At 41.2% G+C, this 18,768-nt stretch overlaps 2 protein-coding genes across 7 annotated transcripts in view; both read right to left on the bottom strand.

Moving 5' to 3' along the window:
• LOC140516585 (E3 ubiquitin-protein ligase Mdm2-like) overlaps positions 1 to 11,448 on the bottom strand; it is a 29,797-nt gene extending 18,349 nt beyond the window's left edge. For 2 of the 6 annotated variants that reach the window (XM_072627534.1, XM_072627535.1), the window contains exons 1-7: positions 10,837 to 10,969; positions 10,623 to 10,707; positions 8,593 to 8,667; positions 5,161 to 5,294; positions 4,005 to 4,054; positions 279 to 346; positions 65 to 158 (exon numbers count right to left, since the gene is read on the bottom strand). In XM_072627534.1, the coding sequence (XP_072483635.1) occupies positions 65 to 158; positions 279 to 346; positions 4,005 to 4,054; positions 5,161 to 5,294; positions 8,593 to 8,667; positions 10,623 to 10,688 (487 nt within the window). In that variant the 5' untranslated portion in view covers positions 10,689 to 10,707; positions 10,837 to 10,969. Of the gene's footprint in view, positions 1 to 64; positions 159 to 278; positions 347 to 4,004; positions 4,055 to 5,160; positions 5,295 to 8,592; positions 8,668 to 10,622; positions 10,715 to 10,836; positions 10,970 to 11,335 lie in introns of those variants that run through there. The other 4 variants (XM_072627536.1, XM_072627537.1, XM_072627539.1 and 1 more) reach the window with 4 other exon arrangements.
• Positions 11,449 to 16,773: 5,325 nt separating this feature from the next.
• Positions 16,774 to 18,507, bottom strand: LOC140516692 (syncytin-2-like). Its single transcript, XM_072627679.1, has one exon. It carries the CDS (start codon positions 18,505 to 18,507, stop codon positions 16,774 to 16,776), a length of 1,734 nt encoding a protein of 577 aa, XP_072483780.1.
• Positions 18,508 to 18,768: the final 261 nt, after the last annotated feature.

Genomic DNA, 18,768 nt, shown 5'->3' with positions numbered 1-18,768 from the left:
AAAAGTTAATTTCAAGGGAGAAATGAAACAAAATTTTGAAACTAAGTTAAATATCACCATGTACCTGCTTCACTATGTGTTCTCCTTCTGGATGAGGTAGTTGGTCTAGTATTCAGATTTGGTGATGGTTTCTCTTCCTGCCATTCCTGAATAGACTCCTAAGTATTCAACACAGATGCAAAATAAATACTAAGCTTAAGAATACCAGTCAGCTAGAAGTCAAACAATTTCGGGGGCAAATGAATTACTGTAGTAGAAAATGAAAGGTTAAAGCTCACCTTTTGATCACTTCCTATTTCAAGCTGACAGCTGGCTTCATTTGTTGATGTATCTGGACCAGCAAATTCTTAGGAAAAAATATATAAATTAGGTGTTTAGAAAAGACATTGAATTGGGAAATGCAAAACATGAACCTCTTACAAAGTTGAAATTCTTGTCAAATATGCTCCTAAGAGCTGGCACAAATATATTTCTTTAAAATAGCATTTTCCCCCCGAAAAATGTAGAAAAGAAAAATTCGATTAAGATTTTGAGTTAAATTTCAGAGGTTGTATGACCATGGAAAAGTTATTTAACCTCTCTAAACTTGTTTCTTCTACTAAATGGGGATAATAGTATGTAAAGTACCTACCTCACAATGTTGAAAGATTAAATGAGATAATGAGACACATTTTAAGGGTCAGTCATTATTATTATTAACACAAACATGAAGTGAAACAGCCCACTATGTTCGCATAAATTTACATGTTTTTCTTTGAGAAAACAAGAATATTTAAGAACTCAGAAAATAATATCTGAAGACAACAATCTCTATAGCTCCCTACAAAGGCTTTAAAAATTATTAGAGAAATAAAAACAAGAGAAAAATCATTCCAAATACTAAGTTTTTTAATGCATTAACATATTAAATGTATTTTGGTTTGACAGATGAAAAGTTCTAAAATTTATATTACACAGTGTAATAATTATTTTTGAATTCCTGTATTAGGAGACAGTACCACAAATCTCTATTCTGAGTAACTTTCTTTCAGATAATTGAAACGTGAGGACAGATGGATGGCTACTTTATCTACATACAGGCAATACTGGACCTCTCAGCCATGACAGTAATCAGAGGATATGGGGAGAAAGCTCAGGCTGCAAAGAAGAAAAGTTTGGGAAGATGGAAAGCAGTAGAAGCTCTGGTAAAAGGAGATAGGGGCTGCTGGAGATCCAGGTTGCTTCACAGAAAGAACTTGGAGGTAACAGTCAGGTTCTGACTTACAATAAACCAAAGAGAAGATATAACTGTAAACATTTAGGAAATCACTGATTAAGACTCATATAAATTCAAAATGAATTTAGTAGCTCAAATTTTAATTTTAAAGTAAATTTTCTGATATTTTAGAAACAAGATTAGGCCCAAGCATATGTAACCATCAAGTTTGTTTTGAGTGACAATTTTACTGAAGTTTTTCAAAGCTATTTAAGTAAAAAGACTGTGTTATAAGGAAGGAATGAGGTTAACAGATAAAGTAGTATGGTACAGTGAGAAGAGGGCCAGGTTTCAAGTCAGAGGACTTTGGTACAAATACTGATTGTGCTATTGTGACCTTAAGTAAGTTATTGCATTTCCTTGGGCCTGAGTTTCCTGTAAAATGAAAGGCATCTACCATGCCTTTGTGGTCCCTTCTGGTTCTAAGCATACAATCCCATGATCACAGCTTCAGTGAGCTTTTGGTGATAGCTTGTATCCTAGTAGAAGAAAGTAGTCTTCTTACTTCCTCTATTTCTAAGCCCTATGGAACTGCATAAACAATCTAGGTCTAGACCTAAAAACTAGTCTGCTTTTAAGAATCTGAAACTGAAAGGAACTCCCTATTTTTTTTTTTAAACTTGAATTCTTTTTTATTAGATTTGCATGAAAGTAGGCAAATACAGTGTGACTAGCCTTTTAGATTGCACTCCCATCTTCAGCCAGCATTTCATTCCCACTTATTTAAGATATTGTACAGAAATCTGAAGGCAACTGTCAGATTTCATATTCTTAATCTTGTGTTCATACCCTGAACATAAATAGGAGAATTTGGAGTCAGAACTTAGAAAGGAATATGAGTTTAGTTTGGAGCATATTGAGTTTGAGATGTCAAAAGAACATTTAAATGGAAACATTAATATACAATTTTGTCCTTCAGGTAAAATTGTTCCTATTACCTCCTCTCTACTCTATAAGGAGGTTGGATACACTGTAGATTAAAGACAGACACTGAGAAGGCTGGAGATAAACTATTCAGTGGTCTCTTACAGCATAATAACTATTTTCACAAGATCCTCTTAGACAAAAGGTATCTTTACTACTCTAACTGGGACTGGCATATAACCAGAGTGACCCTGACAGCATTTCTCCAAATGAAAAAGCTGATGAACCTGCTTCTTGAGAGCCATGATGATTTGTCAGGGAAATACCTCATAGAGATCTTCGAGTATATGTAGAGATTCCTGTCTCCTAGTTTTTGGATTGGCTGTGTACCTAGGAACTCCCTATTTTACACACAAGAGACTCACACAAATTTCACTGGCCAAAAAACATCCTTGCCCTACAAATTAAGATTGATTTCAAGGTAATTTCCACTCCTTACACAAGACTTAAGGAGTTATGTCTAAATTCTGTTTGTTTCACGGAACAGGGAATTCCCTCATCTAGAGAGATGCCATATGCCCAAGGTTTCATTTAACTTCCATAACTTTTTCTGCCAAATATGACAGCACTCGAGGGTAGCACTCCTAACCTACATGTTCTTCTGAGATGAAAAATGAAATTGATAGTTATAAAGGCACCAATAGCTATTTGGAGAGTTCACTGTAACTTCTATATTATAGCTACAAAGAATCTGGGAGCAAGGACAACACACAGGCAAATATGTATGCAAAAATCGAACCCAGGAAAACTCTAGTTCCAGGCCAGCCCTAATGAAGTGGGCAGATTCAGTCACAAGTAATCCCTGAGCAACTTATAAGTTTCAAAGGCACAGGCAGCATGGCACAACAGAAAGTACACTGAAACTGGAGTCAGGAAGACCTAAATTTAAATCCTGTTTCTGCCACTCAGTAGAATGCGGTCATGGGCAATCATTAACCCGTCAGACTTCATGTCCAAAGACAGACCCAGGCACATGCAGAGCTACTGTGAGGTTTAAATGAGATAACAATATTTAAAGTGCTTTTTAATCTCAAGCATTATATAAAGATCTCAATTATTATTATCATCTTTGTATTCTCAGAGCCTCTCCCAATGCCCTTTTTTTTTCACACAGTGTGCTTAATATTTGTTCATTTTAATTGAACATAGAATATGTCTTCTCTTGCAGCTGTGTCTTGGGATGACCTGGGAAGAAGCTTTGGTTTCATCTAGATAGGAATTTCAGGTAGAGGCTGGGGAGCAGCTATAAGGCAGAAATTCAGGTTTAGTGATTCCTAATTTCTAGTCAGTGCTAAAAACCAATCTGATTTCCCGGGAAAATCTTGAATTAACAAGGCTATGCTGAAATAGAACCACACACTGGGGACAGAGAAGCAAGTTATCATTTACTCAGACACAATGATCTATGTGGTACTCTGTTAGTATATCAAAAAGATACATACTTATTCAATGGTCTCATCCAGGACCACTGATTATTATACTATTAACCAGGACATAAAATCCACTTTTCAGTGTTCTAAGTTCTAGCCATATTGATTACCTCTACAAACCAAGGACTTCTAAATTACTCAACTTTCAAAATAAATCAATAATTTCCAACTTAAAGAAGGTCATGGTTAATTTTAAATTTACACATAACTGATTTGGAAGCTATAAAATACTACATAAAAAAAGTTTCTTTGTACTGTTCCATGAAATTATTCCATCAAATTATTAAAACTACTACTCCACATAATTAATTCTGCATTTAATGAAAACTAGTTATGAAATGCTAGAATGTAAACAATTCAAAAAATACTTTGGAATTCTTTCAAAATCAACTTACCTTGTTGATTGACTACTATCAAGTTTCTAGAAATCATTGCATACAATCTCCTGGTGGGGGTGGGAGAGAGATAAAAAAATATGTCTGTGATGAAAAATCTGCATAGTGGTTGAATTCAAATTAACATAATCCAAGATTTAAATAGTTTCAAACGGAATCAACATATTAGGGCCGATAGAGCACGCAAGTGACAGAGTTCAATGCTCTCTTAATAAAGAACTGACCTCTCTTAATTAGTACTAAAGTAAGCCAACAAAGAAGACAATTTTATGAGTCCTAAGGATTTAGAGAACTATATCCTTCTTAGTACTATTTCTTCTCGATTTGTCAAAACAAGGAAAAAAACATAATCTTTCTCACAGAGAAGAATCCAACCTACAAAGGAATTGTATTCATTTCTATTTTATCATTCACATTAGGCTAATCACTTGATGTTCTTGTTTTATTAGTTTAACATCTACAAAAGAACCAAGGATCACTTAAGTAACTAGGCACATGTAAAGAACAGTTGGTGACTACCATGCATGTCATTATTACATATTTTCTAGTTCCCAAAAGAGAAGGAAAATTAGCATTACCAGCTAGTTGCCTGCTAAAATGTTTCTATTTACTTCCATTTTCCTAATCAGTAATTTTCTTGAATGTTCAATCTCCTTCTATATATGAAACTTCTGGTCAGAAATCACTTAAAAATTGAACTGTCCACAACAGCAGCTACAGCATCAAACATTACCTAACATGAACATATCAGAAATCATGTACAAACAAGGTAATGAATTTCAACTCTACAAGAAAACACTGGCTCTAAGTTACATTTAGATGTCAAAACAAAAGTTTCACAGCAGCATGTCAAAACGGGAAATAGGCATTTTCAAAAGTAGTTGAGATGTAAGCTATTTACAGACTTAGTGATCAGTAACCTGTTATGGTACAGACGGGATAATGCATTTGGAGAAAACAAAAATGCAGAGCTGAAGAATTAAATTTCAAGAGTTTTCATAAGAATACAAGTTTCTAAGACTATCTCATGACGTTTAGCATGACATATAATTATAGAAAATCTTTCACTAAACAAAGATGATCCTACAGGTTAAAAAAAGACACAAACCTGAAGTCATAACGGGATTTCTAAACAAAGTCAACAGAAACAGCTTACCTATGCTCTTTCACAGAAAAGCTTGGTACCCCAAACAGATCTCCAAGAAGGTCATCTGAACAATAGACAATGTGCTGTTGCTTTTTATCATATAATTGTTTTGACATAATATACTGGCCAAGGTAGAATAAAACCTGAAACAGAAATGAAATCTATGACTAGAGAGAAATCAATGCCACAATCTGAAATATGTATATAGCAAACAGGCTATAAAGTATTAGTATCAACCTCTGTACCATATCTACCAGGAAGTTCTCAGGAATAGGTTTGATGCCACCTAACACAGAATTTGAGAAGTGGGAGCAATAGGGCAGCTCTCTAGTCCAAGTTAGAGACAAAAGGAATCCCAACTGTAACATACCCAACAAGCAGTCATTCAGTCTCTGCCTGAAGACCTCCTAGGAGTGGGAGTCTGCCACCTCTCATTCCACCCTGGGAGATCAGTTAGAAACTTTTTCTTAAAGCTTAAGTTTGCCTCTTTGCAATTTCCCCCCCGGTCCCTGGTTCTGCCCTGTGTGGTCCAATGAAACTAAGGACTGTGCCTCCTCCACGTGACAGTGCTTGAACTTCACTGTCACATCCCTCAGGTGGCTTCTTCTGGATAAACACATCCAGTTCTTTCCACCAAACCTCAGCAGTCATGGACTCAAAACTCTTCTTCCTGACTGCCCTCCTCCTGCATACTCTCAAGCTTATCACCATCCTTCTTCAAAAATTACTAAGAATCCAATTCACTAAGTAAGGTCTGACAAGGTTAAGAGTGGTGAGATTTTAATCTTTCTATAAAAACGTGTTTTTCAGAGAACTGTTCCAGAATGATGTGTAGTTAAAGCTGATAGATCTTCTGGATTCATGTCTGTGATACCGCCATCAAAAGTAACTAACTTACAAGAGGTTTCTAAACTACGATGACTTAGCATCTTTCTCCTGTGGTAGTCAGTTTCTGTTCCTTTGCAATCACAAAGCTCGAGAGCCTACGAACACACTACCACGAGACAAATCATCTGCTCACTAACAACAACAGAGAACAACCCCAGGAGATCCCAGAGAGAGGGCAAGTTAAACTCTACCCACATCCAAGGGGGCCTTAAGAGTACAAAAACTGATATTCTCATGAGTCATCAAAACATTCATGTTCTGAGAATTGAATTTTGTTCTGACAAAGATGGCTAAACTAAAAACTTGACCACGGACTTCTAACGTCCCTATCTTCTCACTCCAGTTACCACAGGACAGACATGTCTAAAGAATTCACTGCTTTCCTGGATTCCCACAATTACTTAAATTCCTAAGTATGAGCTCTCCCTCTCCACCTGCAAGGCTATAGCTGTGAATAAACACCCTATGATCTACAGTCTCACTAGCCCAGCTACATTTCTTCCCTCCATGTTTTTTACTTACAGCTGCTGATGCCCCCTCCTCTTATGTAATCTCCTCTCTGTCCTTCTGTTCCTGCTCTTTTACGGTTCTCCTGCCAGTCTAAATAATCTTCCTCAATTTTCTTTGCAGGATCATCACCCACTAACATGATAAAGTCCCCGAAATTCTGTCCTGAGTGCTCCTCTCTTCTCCCTTTGACCTCTTTCAGTCATCTCATAATCTCCCATGGATTCAGTTATCTCTGTGCAGATGACTACAAAATCAACATCATCAGAAATAGTCTCTTGGATTCCATACAACATTTCCAACTGAATGATGTCCAAACATACAGAAGAGAAACTCATCTTTTCTCTCCAATCTGTCCTTCATCCAAATTTCTCTTTCCGTTGAGAGCTCCATCCTCCTTACAGTCAGCCAGATTCACAATCTTAGATATCTTTGATTCTCATCACTTTCCACATCCAATCAGTTGTCAAGTTTTGTCAATTCTACCTCCATAAAGTCTCTTATGTCATTCCCTTCTTTCAGACACACATAGCCAGCACCTTATTTCAGACCCTTATCACCTATTACCTGGACTATTCCAGTAACTTCCTAAATGGTTTCCTTTATTCCAATTTCTCCCCTTTCCAAACCATCCTCCAGGTAACTGCCAAAATAATCTTTCAGCAAAAGTCTAGCCATATCATTCCTGTGCTAAATGCTCCAGGTAGATGAACTCCTCAAACCTGGGAATCAAAACCCTTTCCAATTCCTACTTCCCCATCTCTCTTCCAGTTAAACTGGTCTAATTCTGGTTCTCTAAACTTAGCTAAAGCCCAGAAGCCTTAGACTCCTTCCAGGTACATCCTAAGTGCCACCTCTTTCTGAAAGCCTTTCCACTTTTCCTAATTACTTTTGCAATTAGTTAATTAAATAGGGTATTTCCAATCTCTCAAAAGAAAGCACTTTCTTCAACATCAAGGATTATTTTCACTGTCTCTGAAACCTCAAAACTTTGCATGTTTAAGAAATGTGCAATGAACTGAAAACTGAAATTCCCTTGGAGGCAGAATATGAAATGGGAAAAAAAAAGTAAAACTCCCATTATTGGTCCCGAACAATACCATTTGACTTGAAGCTTAAAAAGAAGCATGCAGGATGGAAGTACACACTGCTGAACGATTCCCCTAGTTGGGGAGGTAAAAATGGTAAAGATATTCTATGTTTCTACCCTCTTCTTTCCTCTTCCTAGAGAACAAAAGCTAAGAAGCAACTCTTCACTTCAAAACTGGCCTTGAAGGAAAAGAAGCACCCTAACCCACGCTCAACCAACTGATATGATCATCCTTTCTCTTTGTCAGAGAATAGTGAAACCTATAATAGGCATAGAGTAAAAGGAAAGGCCTCAGCAAAAAAGTCTCATTCCCTCTCTTCTACCCATCAACATCCCAAAAGACATCCTTTTGGACTAAAAAGATCTTTTTTTTTTAAATTAAATTACTCTGGGAAGGAGAATAGTGTAATGATCACATTAGTGCCAAATTACTTTAAATAACATGATGAGAATAAAAATGCTGACTTAGGAAAAGGAAAAGAATTCTAGAGCAGAGGAGGATTTGGGAAGAAGTAAGGCCACAACTTTGCATATAATACCACTGTAGACAGAGTTGAAATGCTTCCAATATAATGCTTTCTATTTCATTTATAAAGGATAAATCATGAGTTAAAACATAGTTCACATTATACAAAGTGCCTATAGGTAAGCTAGCTCAATAGTACTCCAAGTACATACATTATCTTCTCTGTGACCTCCCTGTCTCTTCCACTTGAAACCTGATGCTAGTATTTTCCACTGAGTAGCAGAATCAGTATATTAAAGTAGTGTTACGCACCTACAAAAAGAGTCAAATTCCTTCTACTATCTCATCCCCCTAGCAGCTGAACAAATTCCTCCACAATGTAACTATTTCACCATGACTGTAAGTTATGTTATGCTGAACAAAAAAAATTTAATTGTATTTCATCTCAAAATACAATGTACTTCTTTCATAATTTCCGAATATACCTTACCTCCTTCAATGTGAATGTTTCTTTCTGTGCACCAGCAAACTTCAACAACTTCAAGAGCAATGGTTTTGGTCTAACCTATAAAGTACAAACATCATCTATAACACTTAGAAAATCTTTCTACAACCAAGCGTTTCTTAGTATGTAACCACATAAAATAATCAAATACATGAAATCATAAAGTGTGGTGTGGCAGTGCTAGATTTGGAATCATAGGACTCAGGTTCAAAACCTCTTCCTGGGTCTCAGCTTCTTCATCTGTAAAATGAGGGAGTAGGGACTAGATGGCCTCTAAGGTCCCTATCAGTCCTTAATCTACCATCTACCCAAGACTACAGATTACCTACATTTAAGTTTGATCAAGCCACATCATGGACTGTCATGGAAGTCTAAAATAGGCAGGAATGAAAGAATCACAGCATCCAGAATCCTAAGATCTTACAAAACAATCCTCTTAGTTTTACACATGAGGAAAAGGAGGTCCAGAGAAGTAAAGCAATCAGTCCTCATAGTTATGAGCCTGTAAGAGTTGGAGCTAGAACCTAGCTCTTCTCCTCCAGATCAATGGTCTTTCCATTACCCTACAATGCTTCCTTAGGGCCTGGGCACTTGACTTCATAGAGGACCAAACCTGGGAAATACAGGACTTAAGCTCAAGTCCCTGCTTTACAAGTTGCTATCAGCTTAGACCTTGGGCATGTCACAACTTCCGTGACTCAGTTTCTTTCTCTGCAAAATGAAAACGTTAGACTAGATGACCTATAAGGTCCTTTCCAGCTACAGAGATATCAGTCTATGTAAACTATTCCATAAGGGTGTGACTTAAACTCCTGCCACTGCCAAGTCAAAAACTTAGCCAAAAAAACAGCCTTGTGGATTTAGTTTAACGTAATGTAATAACCCCCAAAACATAACTTTCACGTGGTTCTTCAAGGCCTGAAATTACTTTTTCAGGACTCCCCTATCTCAAACATTCAGCATGTCAATGTCTACTAGATTGTGAATTATGAGGGCTGAGACCTTCTCTTTTCTATTTTGCATCCCCCACAGCACCTAAGACTCTTGCAAACAGAACGTACTCCGCATCTGTTGAAGAAATATACTTCATACTTCACCAGAAAGTAGTTCTAATTTAAAAAAAAAAAAAGTTGTTCTAATTCTTACCAACCCTTTGGTTCACGATTAAACAAAGGTACACTCTTCTAAACAGAGAGCTTCTGGGGTTTTTCCACTCAAATACTAACAATTACACTGCTCAATTTATGCAGCTACGATGAGGTAACAGCTTGAGATGCAACCCGAAAAACCTGTACTTATGGAAATAGCTATTCCATGTTCAACTAAAAGGCAAATGTTCATTCCGAAAAAATCAACTTTAAAATAAAATATAAAAACAGAGTAAGTACAAACTGTCGTAAAAAGATATCTATAATACCTTTTTTTTTTTACCAGAAACAAAGCACGTAATAATAATGATAGAATCATAAACCTCTGAAATTTCCTATCAACTCTTTTTATGCCAGGCGGCCAGTTAGCATTTTAGCTCGTGTCTACTACGTGCAAGAGGCCCTGTACCCTAGGTTCAAGGACCGACTTCTCAGGTAAGGAGGAGACAAAGACTTCTCTTATTCAAAATGTAAACTTAGAAAGAAAAAGTGCTCCCAAAGGTCCTTAATTTCCCTCTAAAGACTCCATAAACCACATCTTGACCAGTCATCCTAACCTGAAAACTTCAAGACTTCTCAGGACAGCTCAGAACAGGACAGAAAGAGAAAGAATAAGACTTAAAGCCTAACTTTCAGCGCCTTCGCTAGATTTAGGGGGGGGGAACCTCACTCTGCTAATGCTCCCGTTAGGAACAAGCCTACACGGTCGGATTGGAACTTCTCTTTTCGGCCTGAGGGGGACAATCGGATCGGGGTCCACTTTACAAGAGGAAAACCCTAGGAAAGCGGGGCTTCGTCACTTGTAGCTGAAACCCCCACGGATGACGGGGCGCAGGGAGGCAGAGCGCTGGGGACAAGCAGACTAACCAGGGTCTCTTGTTCCGAAGCTGGCATGTGTGAGGTGCTTAAGGCACCGTCTGCATCGGAAGACATTCTGGTATTGCACACTTGCCTAAAATCGGGAAAAGAAGCACAGACGACACAAGCGTGAGAAAACCGACGCCATGGCACCCGAGGCCCCAAAGTGGACGAGGCGTGAGAAGAAGCGAGAGACCCGATCAGAGAAGCCCGCGCCCCTCACCTGGGTCAGCACGGGAAGAGCTCGCCGAGGTCCGCCGGAGGACAGCTCCTGAAACCCAGAGGCCGGCAGGTGGCGGCTTCCATACCCGCGGCCCGCGGCCAAGTCGGGCCTTAGCTCCCCAGCACGGCCGCCGCCTGACGGGGCCGAACATGACCACCCCGAAGAGGAAAAGCTCGGTCAAGCCGCGGGCTGGCCCCGACCTCGCCCGACGACTTGCCGAAGAACCGGCCCCGGTTCGCCTGCTCTGCCCCCCACCCCCACGGGGGCCCGCCGGCCCCGACTTCCGGCTACCTTTGTCCCCGGATGCGAAGACCCCCTCCTCAACACCGTCCGCTTCTTCCTTTCCCTTTCCCGCCGGTGGCCGCCGACCCGCCCCTTCGTTCGCCCCCCTCCCTCCTGGTCCGAGGGAGACGTGGCGGAGCCCCAGAAAAGAGGGTCCGCCGGGAGGGCGCCCCTCGACCCCCAGGCCAGGCGAGGCCCCCCGCGGCTCCGGCCTCACCTCCGGCTCCAGAGCTGAGGGGCGCTTCTGGCCGTGCTGGCCACGGCCCGCGCCCCCGGCGGAACGGGGCCCTACCGCCCTGGAAGGGCGGTTTCGGACTCCAGACCCCGCTTCGCGGACCCTGGCCGGGCTCTGGGGGGAGGGGAGAAGGCCCTCGGCGCGCTAAGGCCCCCGAGGGAAGCCCAGAGCGGGCCCGCGCCGAAAACCGCATGGGGTCTTCGGGTGCGCAGCCGGGCCTCGGGAGCGAGCACGCACCCCTCCCCCTCCAAGGGCCCGCGCCGGAAGCCGCAGGGATATCTGCGCGTGCGCACACCTCCCTCAACCCGAAGCTACCTTCTCGAGCGCGGCGGTCCATCCGGGCCTCTGCGCGCGCCGCCGAGCGTTCTACGCGCCTGCGCAGCGGCTGCCGTTCGAAGCCGATCCAATCTCCCTCGAGCTTTCTTTTCGCCCTTCATGTGTTTTTGTTGACGCTGCTTCACCTCGTCAGTAGGGCGCCAGGGCAACGAACAGCTCCGGCTTGTGAAGAATTAAAAACAACATGACCCTCAGTAAGAACGATTTTTTAAACAGCGGAGAGCAAACTCCAGAGTTCCCCAAAGTGTTCCCAGTTTCCTGACCGAAGCTTTATTTAGTCATAAAGTGAGGAGCGGCCCTCAAAATGGGCTTCTTCAGTCAGCTTTTTACCAAAAAAAAATACTAGCACGCTATTTTAAAAGGTACAGAAATCAAAACCTTTTCGGGCTTCTACAGTTTAACGAGCTCCTGGAGATGGCAAAATTAAGGTTGGCCGGGCCTCCTATCGCGACTGTCACGATACCTGGGGCGCCTCTCACGATGCCTGTCGCGACTCAACACCTAGGCGTAACCCTTCCGCCTCAGCGTCCGTCCGCATTTACTGGCGTGGTTCTCAGACCTGTGTGAGCTCGGTCCCAGAGACTGTGGTGGAGGACTTGGGGGGCCCCCTGCGCCCCTGGGATCCCCAATTGATCCCGTCTCCATCGTGCTTGTACCTAGCTCTTGGAGCGTAGTTGTTCCCCCATGGGAGGGTGAGCTTCTTGAGGACAGGAGCTTTTATTTTCCTTTCTTTGTATCTGCGGTGCTTAGCCTAGACGCCGGTATACAAGAGGTGCTTAATAAATGTGTGATGGCTGACCCGACCAAACAGCCACTCTCACTGAGAGAGACTTCTCCCTGCCCTCCCCTCCCCTCCCCAACAAGAGCCTGGTGGAGTGAACATGGAAAAAACCAACCCGTAACAAAACAGCACCAAGGGAAAAGGCTGGGTGAGACACCTTCCCGAATTCCCTGACCCCGAAGTAATCCCTCCCTTCTCTAAGCTACCGTAGGGAAGACTTTGTCCTTCTCTTAGGGCGTATTCTGCGTTATGGCATAATTCTGAACATGCACACTCCGTGAGGCAAGGTTCGTGTCTTACTTCTTTTTGTGTGTCCTCAGAAGTTGGTACAAAACAGGCACTCCAGAAATGTTGATTGAATAGACTTTGGTCAGACATTTTAGCACCGTAGCCATAGGGGAAGAAAGGAATAATATTCTCTTTTCTTCTGGAAGAATGCCCTCCAAAATCCACTAGGGAGTTAGGGAGGAGTCCCTTCTATTGGCATTGTTAATATTCAATATAAATTGTAGACTTTAATAAGGGCCAAAGTTGGAATTAAGAAGAGTCTGGACCTAATAGTCTCCTTTGTTTAGAGGAAAACACAGATACCTGGGGTTGTAACTTCAGCTTTTGTCAAACTCTGTTAAAGCCTGTTTAGGACAGGATACCTGTTATCTGGGTGATGGGACCTTTTCCTTATCTTAAATCACAGAGATATGCTACAGAATGAAGATGCCCATAGCTTGGGATCATAAAACCCAACTGCCGCCACTTTTGTTTACAATGTGTCCATCTAAGAGAATTCCTTTCTCATGGCAAAATGTACTGAAGACAGTCGATTTCTGTACTAAGTCAGCCAGTTCTGATCCTGGCTCCATAGCGCTATGTAACCGTTTTCTTTATGGGGAATTGATCGATGAATTAATTAAATCCTAAAATGTGTGCATTTAGCCTGTTGCCTTTTCTCTAACCAAGTTTTCAGGTCAACAGCATCCATTATCTCTCCCACCCTGACCCTTCATTGGTCAGGGAGTTGCAACAGTAACTTTGCCATACAGTTCTTTCAGTCAATTACAGTTCATGGACAGACATTTGTCAAGTACCTGTGTTCCAGGCACCCTTGCGAGGCTTTGGGGATACAAGTGCCAAGTACAAAAAACCATCTCTATTCAAAAAGAGCTTCCATTTTAATGGAGAAGACAGCAAGTACATATATAAGCATATACAGAATAATCCGAAGCGAATACGTTCAAAGAAATAGAAAGCGGTTCAGTATGGGTGATTTGGAAAGAAGGGTACAGCCAGCTGCAGCAAGAGCACCGTCAGCTTATCTGGGCTTTGGTCACTGTCCAGCAGAGTTATTTCATCCATTTGTATCGTCCAATCCTGATCTGTAATGACAATCTCATTAACTATAATCCTGTTTGTCTGAGAGAAAGGTACAATTTATTTTTGCGGTTTACTGCCAGTTTGGGTATTAGAACTCTATCAATTTTCTTCTTGCTAAAAAAGACAGTCACATTTCTAGCTGATCTATCAACTCCTGTTGTTCCCCAGCATTCCACAGCTGTGCTATGTATATTAGGCAACAGTGCTCAAAAGTTGCACTTGTTGACCTGAAAACTTGGTTAGAGAAAAGGCAACATGGCTGAATGCATACATTTTATGATTTAATTAAGTAATTGATCGATTCCCTATAAAGAAAACAGTTACATAGCGCTATGGAGTCAGAGGTGACTCTGACTATCTAGTACAGAAATCATCTGTCTTAAGTACATTTTGCCATGAGAAAGAAACTCTCCTAATTAAGCAAATCATAAATTCAGTAAGACAGGACAATTAACAAAGCAATGTTAGTCAGGCCTTGAGATTCCAAGCTGGGTAAGCATATGTCTTGGTGATAAGGAAAGAAACCCCACCACTACTAAGTGGCAGGCTTCTGCCCTTAAACAGATAATTGACATAGGAAAGGGTAAACAATGTTCAATAGAAATTATGATCTAAGATGTCTATATTTTCTTTATCACTAATACGCCATAACATAGTATGTGTCTATAGATCAAAGGAAAGTCCCATTATTCATAACATAGTATGTGTCTATAGATAATAAGATTCATCAAAGGAAAGTCTCATTATTCATCAAAGGAGAGTCTTATTATTCAAGATATAGTGTCTTAGGTTAAAGGTCTCCTTAAGGAGTGTAGAGTCGGCCTTGGCTGGCTTTTGCTGACATAGGAAGAGGCACTCTCTGAGTTTACTTCAGAGAGAACAAAGAGATTATTCCAAAATTTTATATTAAACATTATCACACTTTAAAATGTCAGTACTGTTCTGAGATGAGCTTCTCTTACTTATTGCACAATCTCTAGAAACATTCTTTTGCTGCAAAGCAAACTTCACTTTTTCTTATAATACTCATTAACTCAGCTCCTCAATCACATCGAATGGACGCTGCTCACAGTCCAAGGACATCTTTCCATCTGGCTTAATTTGTGATAACTGGACTAATCTTTACAGAATGGTAGGAAACAAAGTTAATGAGGGAGGGGGAGACAAGATGTTTTGCAATACATTTTCCAATAGTCATCAAAGATAAAAATTCCAAAGATAACCCCAATTTCATTATAACCTTTGAAATAACCAGATATGAATAGTTTTAAAAGAAAAATCCCAGCAGTTATGGAATTAGAGTAAATTTGTATAGTCTTCACACTTTTTGTTTGGTGAGAGCTCTATTATAATCAAGATATTTTGTAAGAGTGCTTCAGTTGAAAGAACTAAGATCATAGTACACAAACAACATGGATCACCTAAATTCTATAGCCTTTTTAGTTTGACCAGAAAGTTTTAAACTTTTTGAAGAATATTTTCATTTGTCACATGTGGGTATTCCCTGCAATGGTGCAGATCTCAACCCATCCATGTCCTTTCATACTCTGCAACTTTTGTCCATTAAGCTTTTCCTTTAGATTTCTAGATATTGCAGGAATGCCAGTTGAGTATATGGACTTTCCATTAGACATCTCTAACTCTCATCCAAGACTTTTTGTGGGGTCATACAATTTTCAGATGTAATCCTTTACATCCTTTATCCTATAAGTTCCTCATGTGTAATGTATAATGTTGCTAACTCACACCCACTATCTGCCACCTTCAACTTCTTAGAAAGTGGCATTCCCTGACTTGCAGCTATGTAGAATCACTGGAAGAATATTGGTGCTAAAAAGATAAGCCTTTCTTTCAAGAAATTTGAAGTCATTAAAAGAACCATGAAGGCAATCCATTCTGCCGTCCTCCTCCAGTTCACCTTAGGGACGATCTCATGATTCCTTTGCAAAGTCCGGCCAAAATATTTATACTGATGATAAGCTCTTGTCATGTTAATTATGTCAATGAGAGTTAAAGATCTTCCCTACACGTTAAGAGAAGCTTGATTAGGAGAAATTCATCGGAAGGCCCACACCTTTTGTTAATTTCTAATGAGGCACTGGTTCTCAAGGGTTGTGCCCTCTGGCTTTGAAAAATGTATATATACTCTGAGGTGAGGCTTTGTTTTGGGGCTTACTCACTGGAAGTGTTTGGCCAGACAAGACTCTGGGTAGCTGCTAAGGAGCCCCATGCATATGCACACTTTTAAAACCGAGAAGTTGATGCTTCTCTCTCAGGGAACTATGTATGTATATAGTGTGAACCTGAAAACTTGGTTAAAGAAAAGACATTAGACTAAAGGCATGCGTTATTTATTAATTAATTGATTCCCTCTTAAAGATAACAATCATAGCTATGGAGTCAGAGGTGACTCTGACTACCTAGTACAGAAATCATCTATCTTAAATACATTTTGCCATGAGGAGGAAACTCTCTTAACTACCCAAATCATAAATTCAGTAAGACAAGACAATTAACAAAGTAATGTCAATCAAATGTTGAGATTCCAAGCTGGGTAAACATATGTCTTGGTGAAAAGGAAGGAAATCCCACCACAGATAATTGACACAGGAAGGGGCAAACAATGTTCAATAGAAATTATGACCTAAGACGTCTATATTTTTTTACCATTAATATGCCATAACATAGTATGTGTCTATAGATAATAAGATACAAAGGAAAGACCCATTATTCAAGATATGTCATAGGTTAAAGGTCTCCAAGGAATGCAGAGTCAGCTTTGGTTGGCTTTTGCTGACATAGGAAGAGGCATTCTCTGAGTTTGCTTTAGAGAGAACAAAGAGATTATTTCAAAATTTTATATTAAACATTATCATTCCCTCCTTTTGGTCAAAGGCCAGCCGAAGGCTTCGCCTGTAGACCAAGGAAAGCTTCACATTTCTTCAGGAAATGGGAATGGGAGTTCTAGAAATTCTTCCTTAATGGAACAGGGAGATGCACTATTCTGTGCATCTGGAGTAGGTTGGGGGAAAATGATCTTGGTCAGCATTATTTTGTTCACCAAAGTGGTGGAACATTTGTGGACCAAGGCTAATCCTATTCGGATACCTGGGAAAATAAGGACCAGAATAGCAAGTACTCCCGCAGCAGAAAGGAGGATGGATCTGAGTAAGCCACCCACTCTTGGGGAAAGGGAACTAAACATATCATACCACTGGGGTGCTTCAGCCCTTTTCCGTAGCTGAGTGGCATGAGAACGAAACACATCTATGCTATCCTGTATCTGTTGGGATTTGTTAACATAAAAGCAACATTCTTCTCCGAGAAAGACACAGACACCCCCCTGAGCCGCAAGGAGGGCATTAAGTGCTCTTCGATTTTGTAAGACCACTCCGGCCAAAGAGCCAAGTTCAGTCTGCAAGTCTCCCACCACCTGGGTCAAATTGTCAATCAGGTCTGCAATTTCGTGAGATAGATCCTTATAAACTTCATTTGTAGCGGCTAGCCCTACTATTCCTACTCCTGTGGTTGCCAGGATACTACCTCCTATGATGAGGGGCAGGAATTGGATGGCACGCCTGAAGCGGAGAGGCTTGGCAGGGGAGTTGGGGTCAGCAATAATTAGGTCTTGAAGTGGCATGGGTATCGGAGTTGAGCCTGGGATATATCGGAGGTCTGGCACTACTCGAACAATGGTACAGAGTCCTGTCCACTGAGGAGGAAGGGTCTGATAAAGGGATGTACCACACAGGAAGAACATTCCTAAGGAAGATGGTAGTGTAAGGGAAAAAGTAAGGGAACCCGGGAACGGTCTAATACTATTTCTAGATCCTCGGTAAAAGTAAGTTGTAGTCTCGTTGGACAAAAAGCGTGACTGAGAAAGAATGAGGCCCATAGAAGGGTTTAGGCAGGGGTTGTTGGTCATTCCGTTGGAAACAGGGCCATACCCTTTTTCTGCCCACAAGTAACCCCGATAGTGGTCCCAGTAAACTGTTTCATTTCCTGTTTTATCAGGCCACAGCTTTAGGCAGGATCCAGGGGTGAAAGTGGCATTGAGGAGAAACCAGTCACTGCCACAGACATAACCATTGGGTCGCCCTGCACAGTAGGTGGAAGTAGAGTCTTTTTGAGTTGTGTTGGTGCCTAGAATCCAGGCAGAGGGCAAGGTTACAAAGATAACACTTGATTTCTCTCCCGTAGTTGAGAGCATTCTACCAGGGCGCAGCCAGATTATGTGATTGCACCGGGCAGGGTCGAGGTTCCCTACAGGGGTTCCGGAAGTGTGGTTGGATAAGTAGCAAAAAATAGCAGGGGCTGCCGTGGAAGCCCAGGCTACCTTTGAAAAGACAGGACCCTTAGGGCTAGTTAAGGCTAAATGGACTCTGGTTTTCTTTAAACGCTTTCGGAAATAGGGGGCACTAAGAAGAAGGTCATATTCCTCAGTAGACTGTGCCTGATTTGCCTTTTGAACCAAGATCGGCATTCCAGGATGCCCATCTTCCGAGAACCTAATGCCCTCCATGGGGTGAGCCTGGGACTCCACTTCGACAGACCCCCAATCAGAGGCTGATATAGGGTGTGCTGAAATGCGTGTTAGAGGGTCAAGACACAACCAACAGTTGGACAGATTAAATAGTCTGGCCGCCCCCTGGCTCAGCTTCCGCATGGGGTAAATTGGGAAGAAGGAATCACCTCCTCCCCATTCTTGATCATCCCCAGAGATAGGCAGCCATTGCAAGACAATAACAATTAAGCAGAAGGAGTAAGTTGTAAAGGAAATCAAAGTGGATAGTGGGAGGTACAGAGTGGGACACAAAGCGATTAAGCAAGAGTGGGGAGGGAGCTGTTGCTTTTCGCACAGGCCTGGTCCGGACTCTTGGGAGAGCTGTCTACACCAGATGTCGTCTTTTTCTGGCCCTTTCGAAGT

This window comes from Notamacropus eugenii, chromosome Y (assembly GCF_028372415.1).
Source record: "Notamacropus eugenii isolate mMacEug1 chromosome Y, mMacEug1.pri_v2, whole genome shotgun sequence".
In the NCBI taxonomy this organism is placed as follows: domain Eukaryota; kingdom Metazoa; phylum Chordata; class Mammalia; order Diprotodontia; family Macropodidae; genus Notamacropus; species Notamacropus eugenii.
The sequence above is the reverse complement of the archived record's forward strand: the minus strand, read 5'-3'. Positions and strand labels throughout refer to the sequence as shown.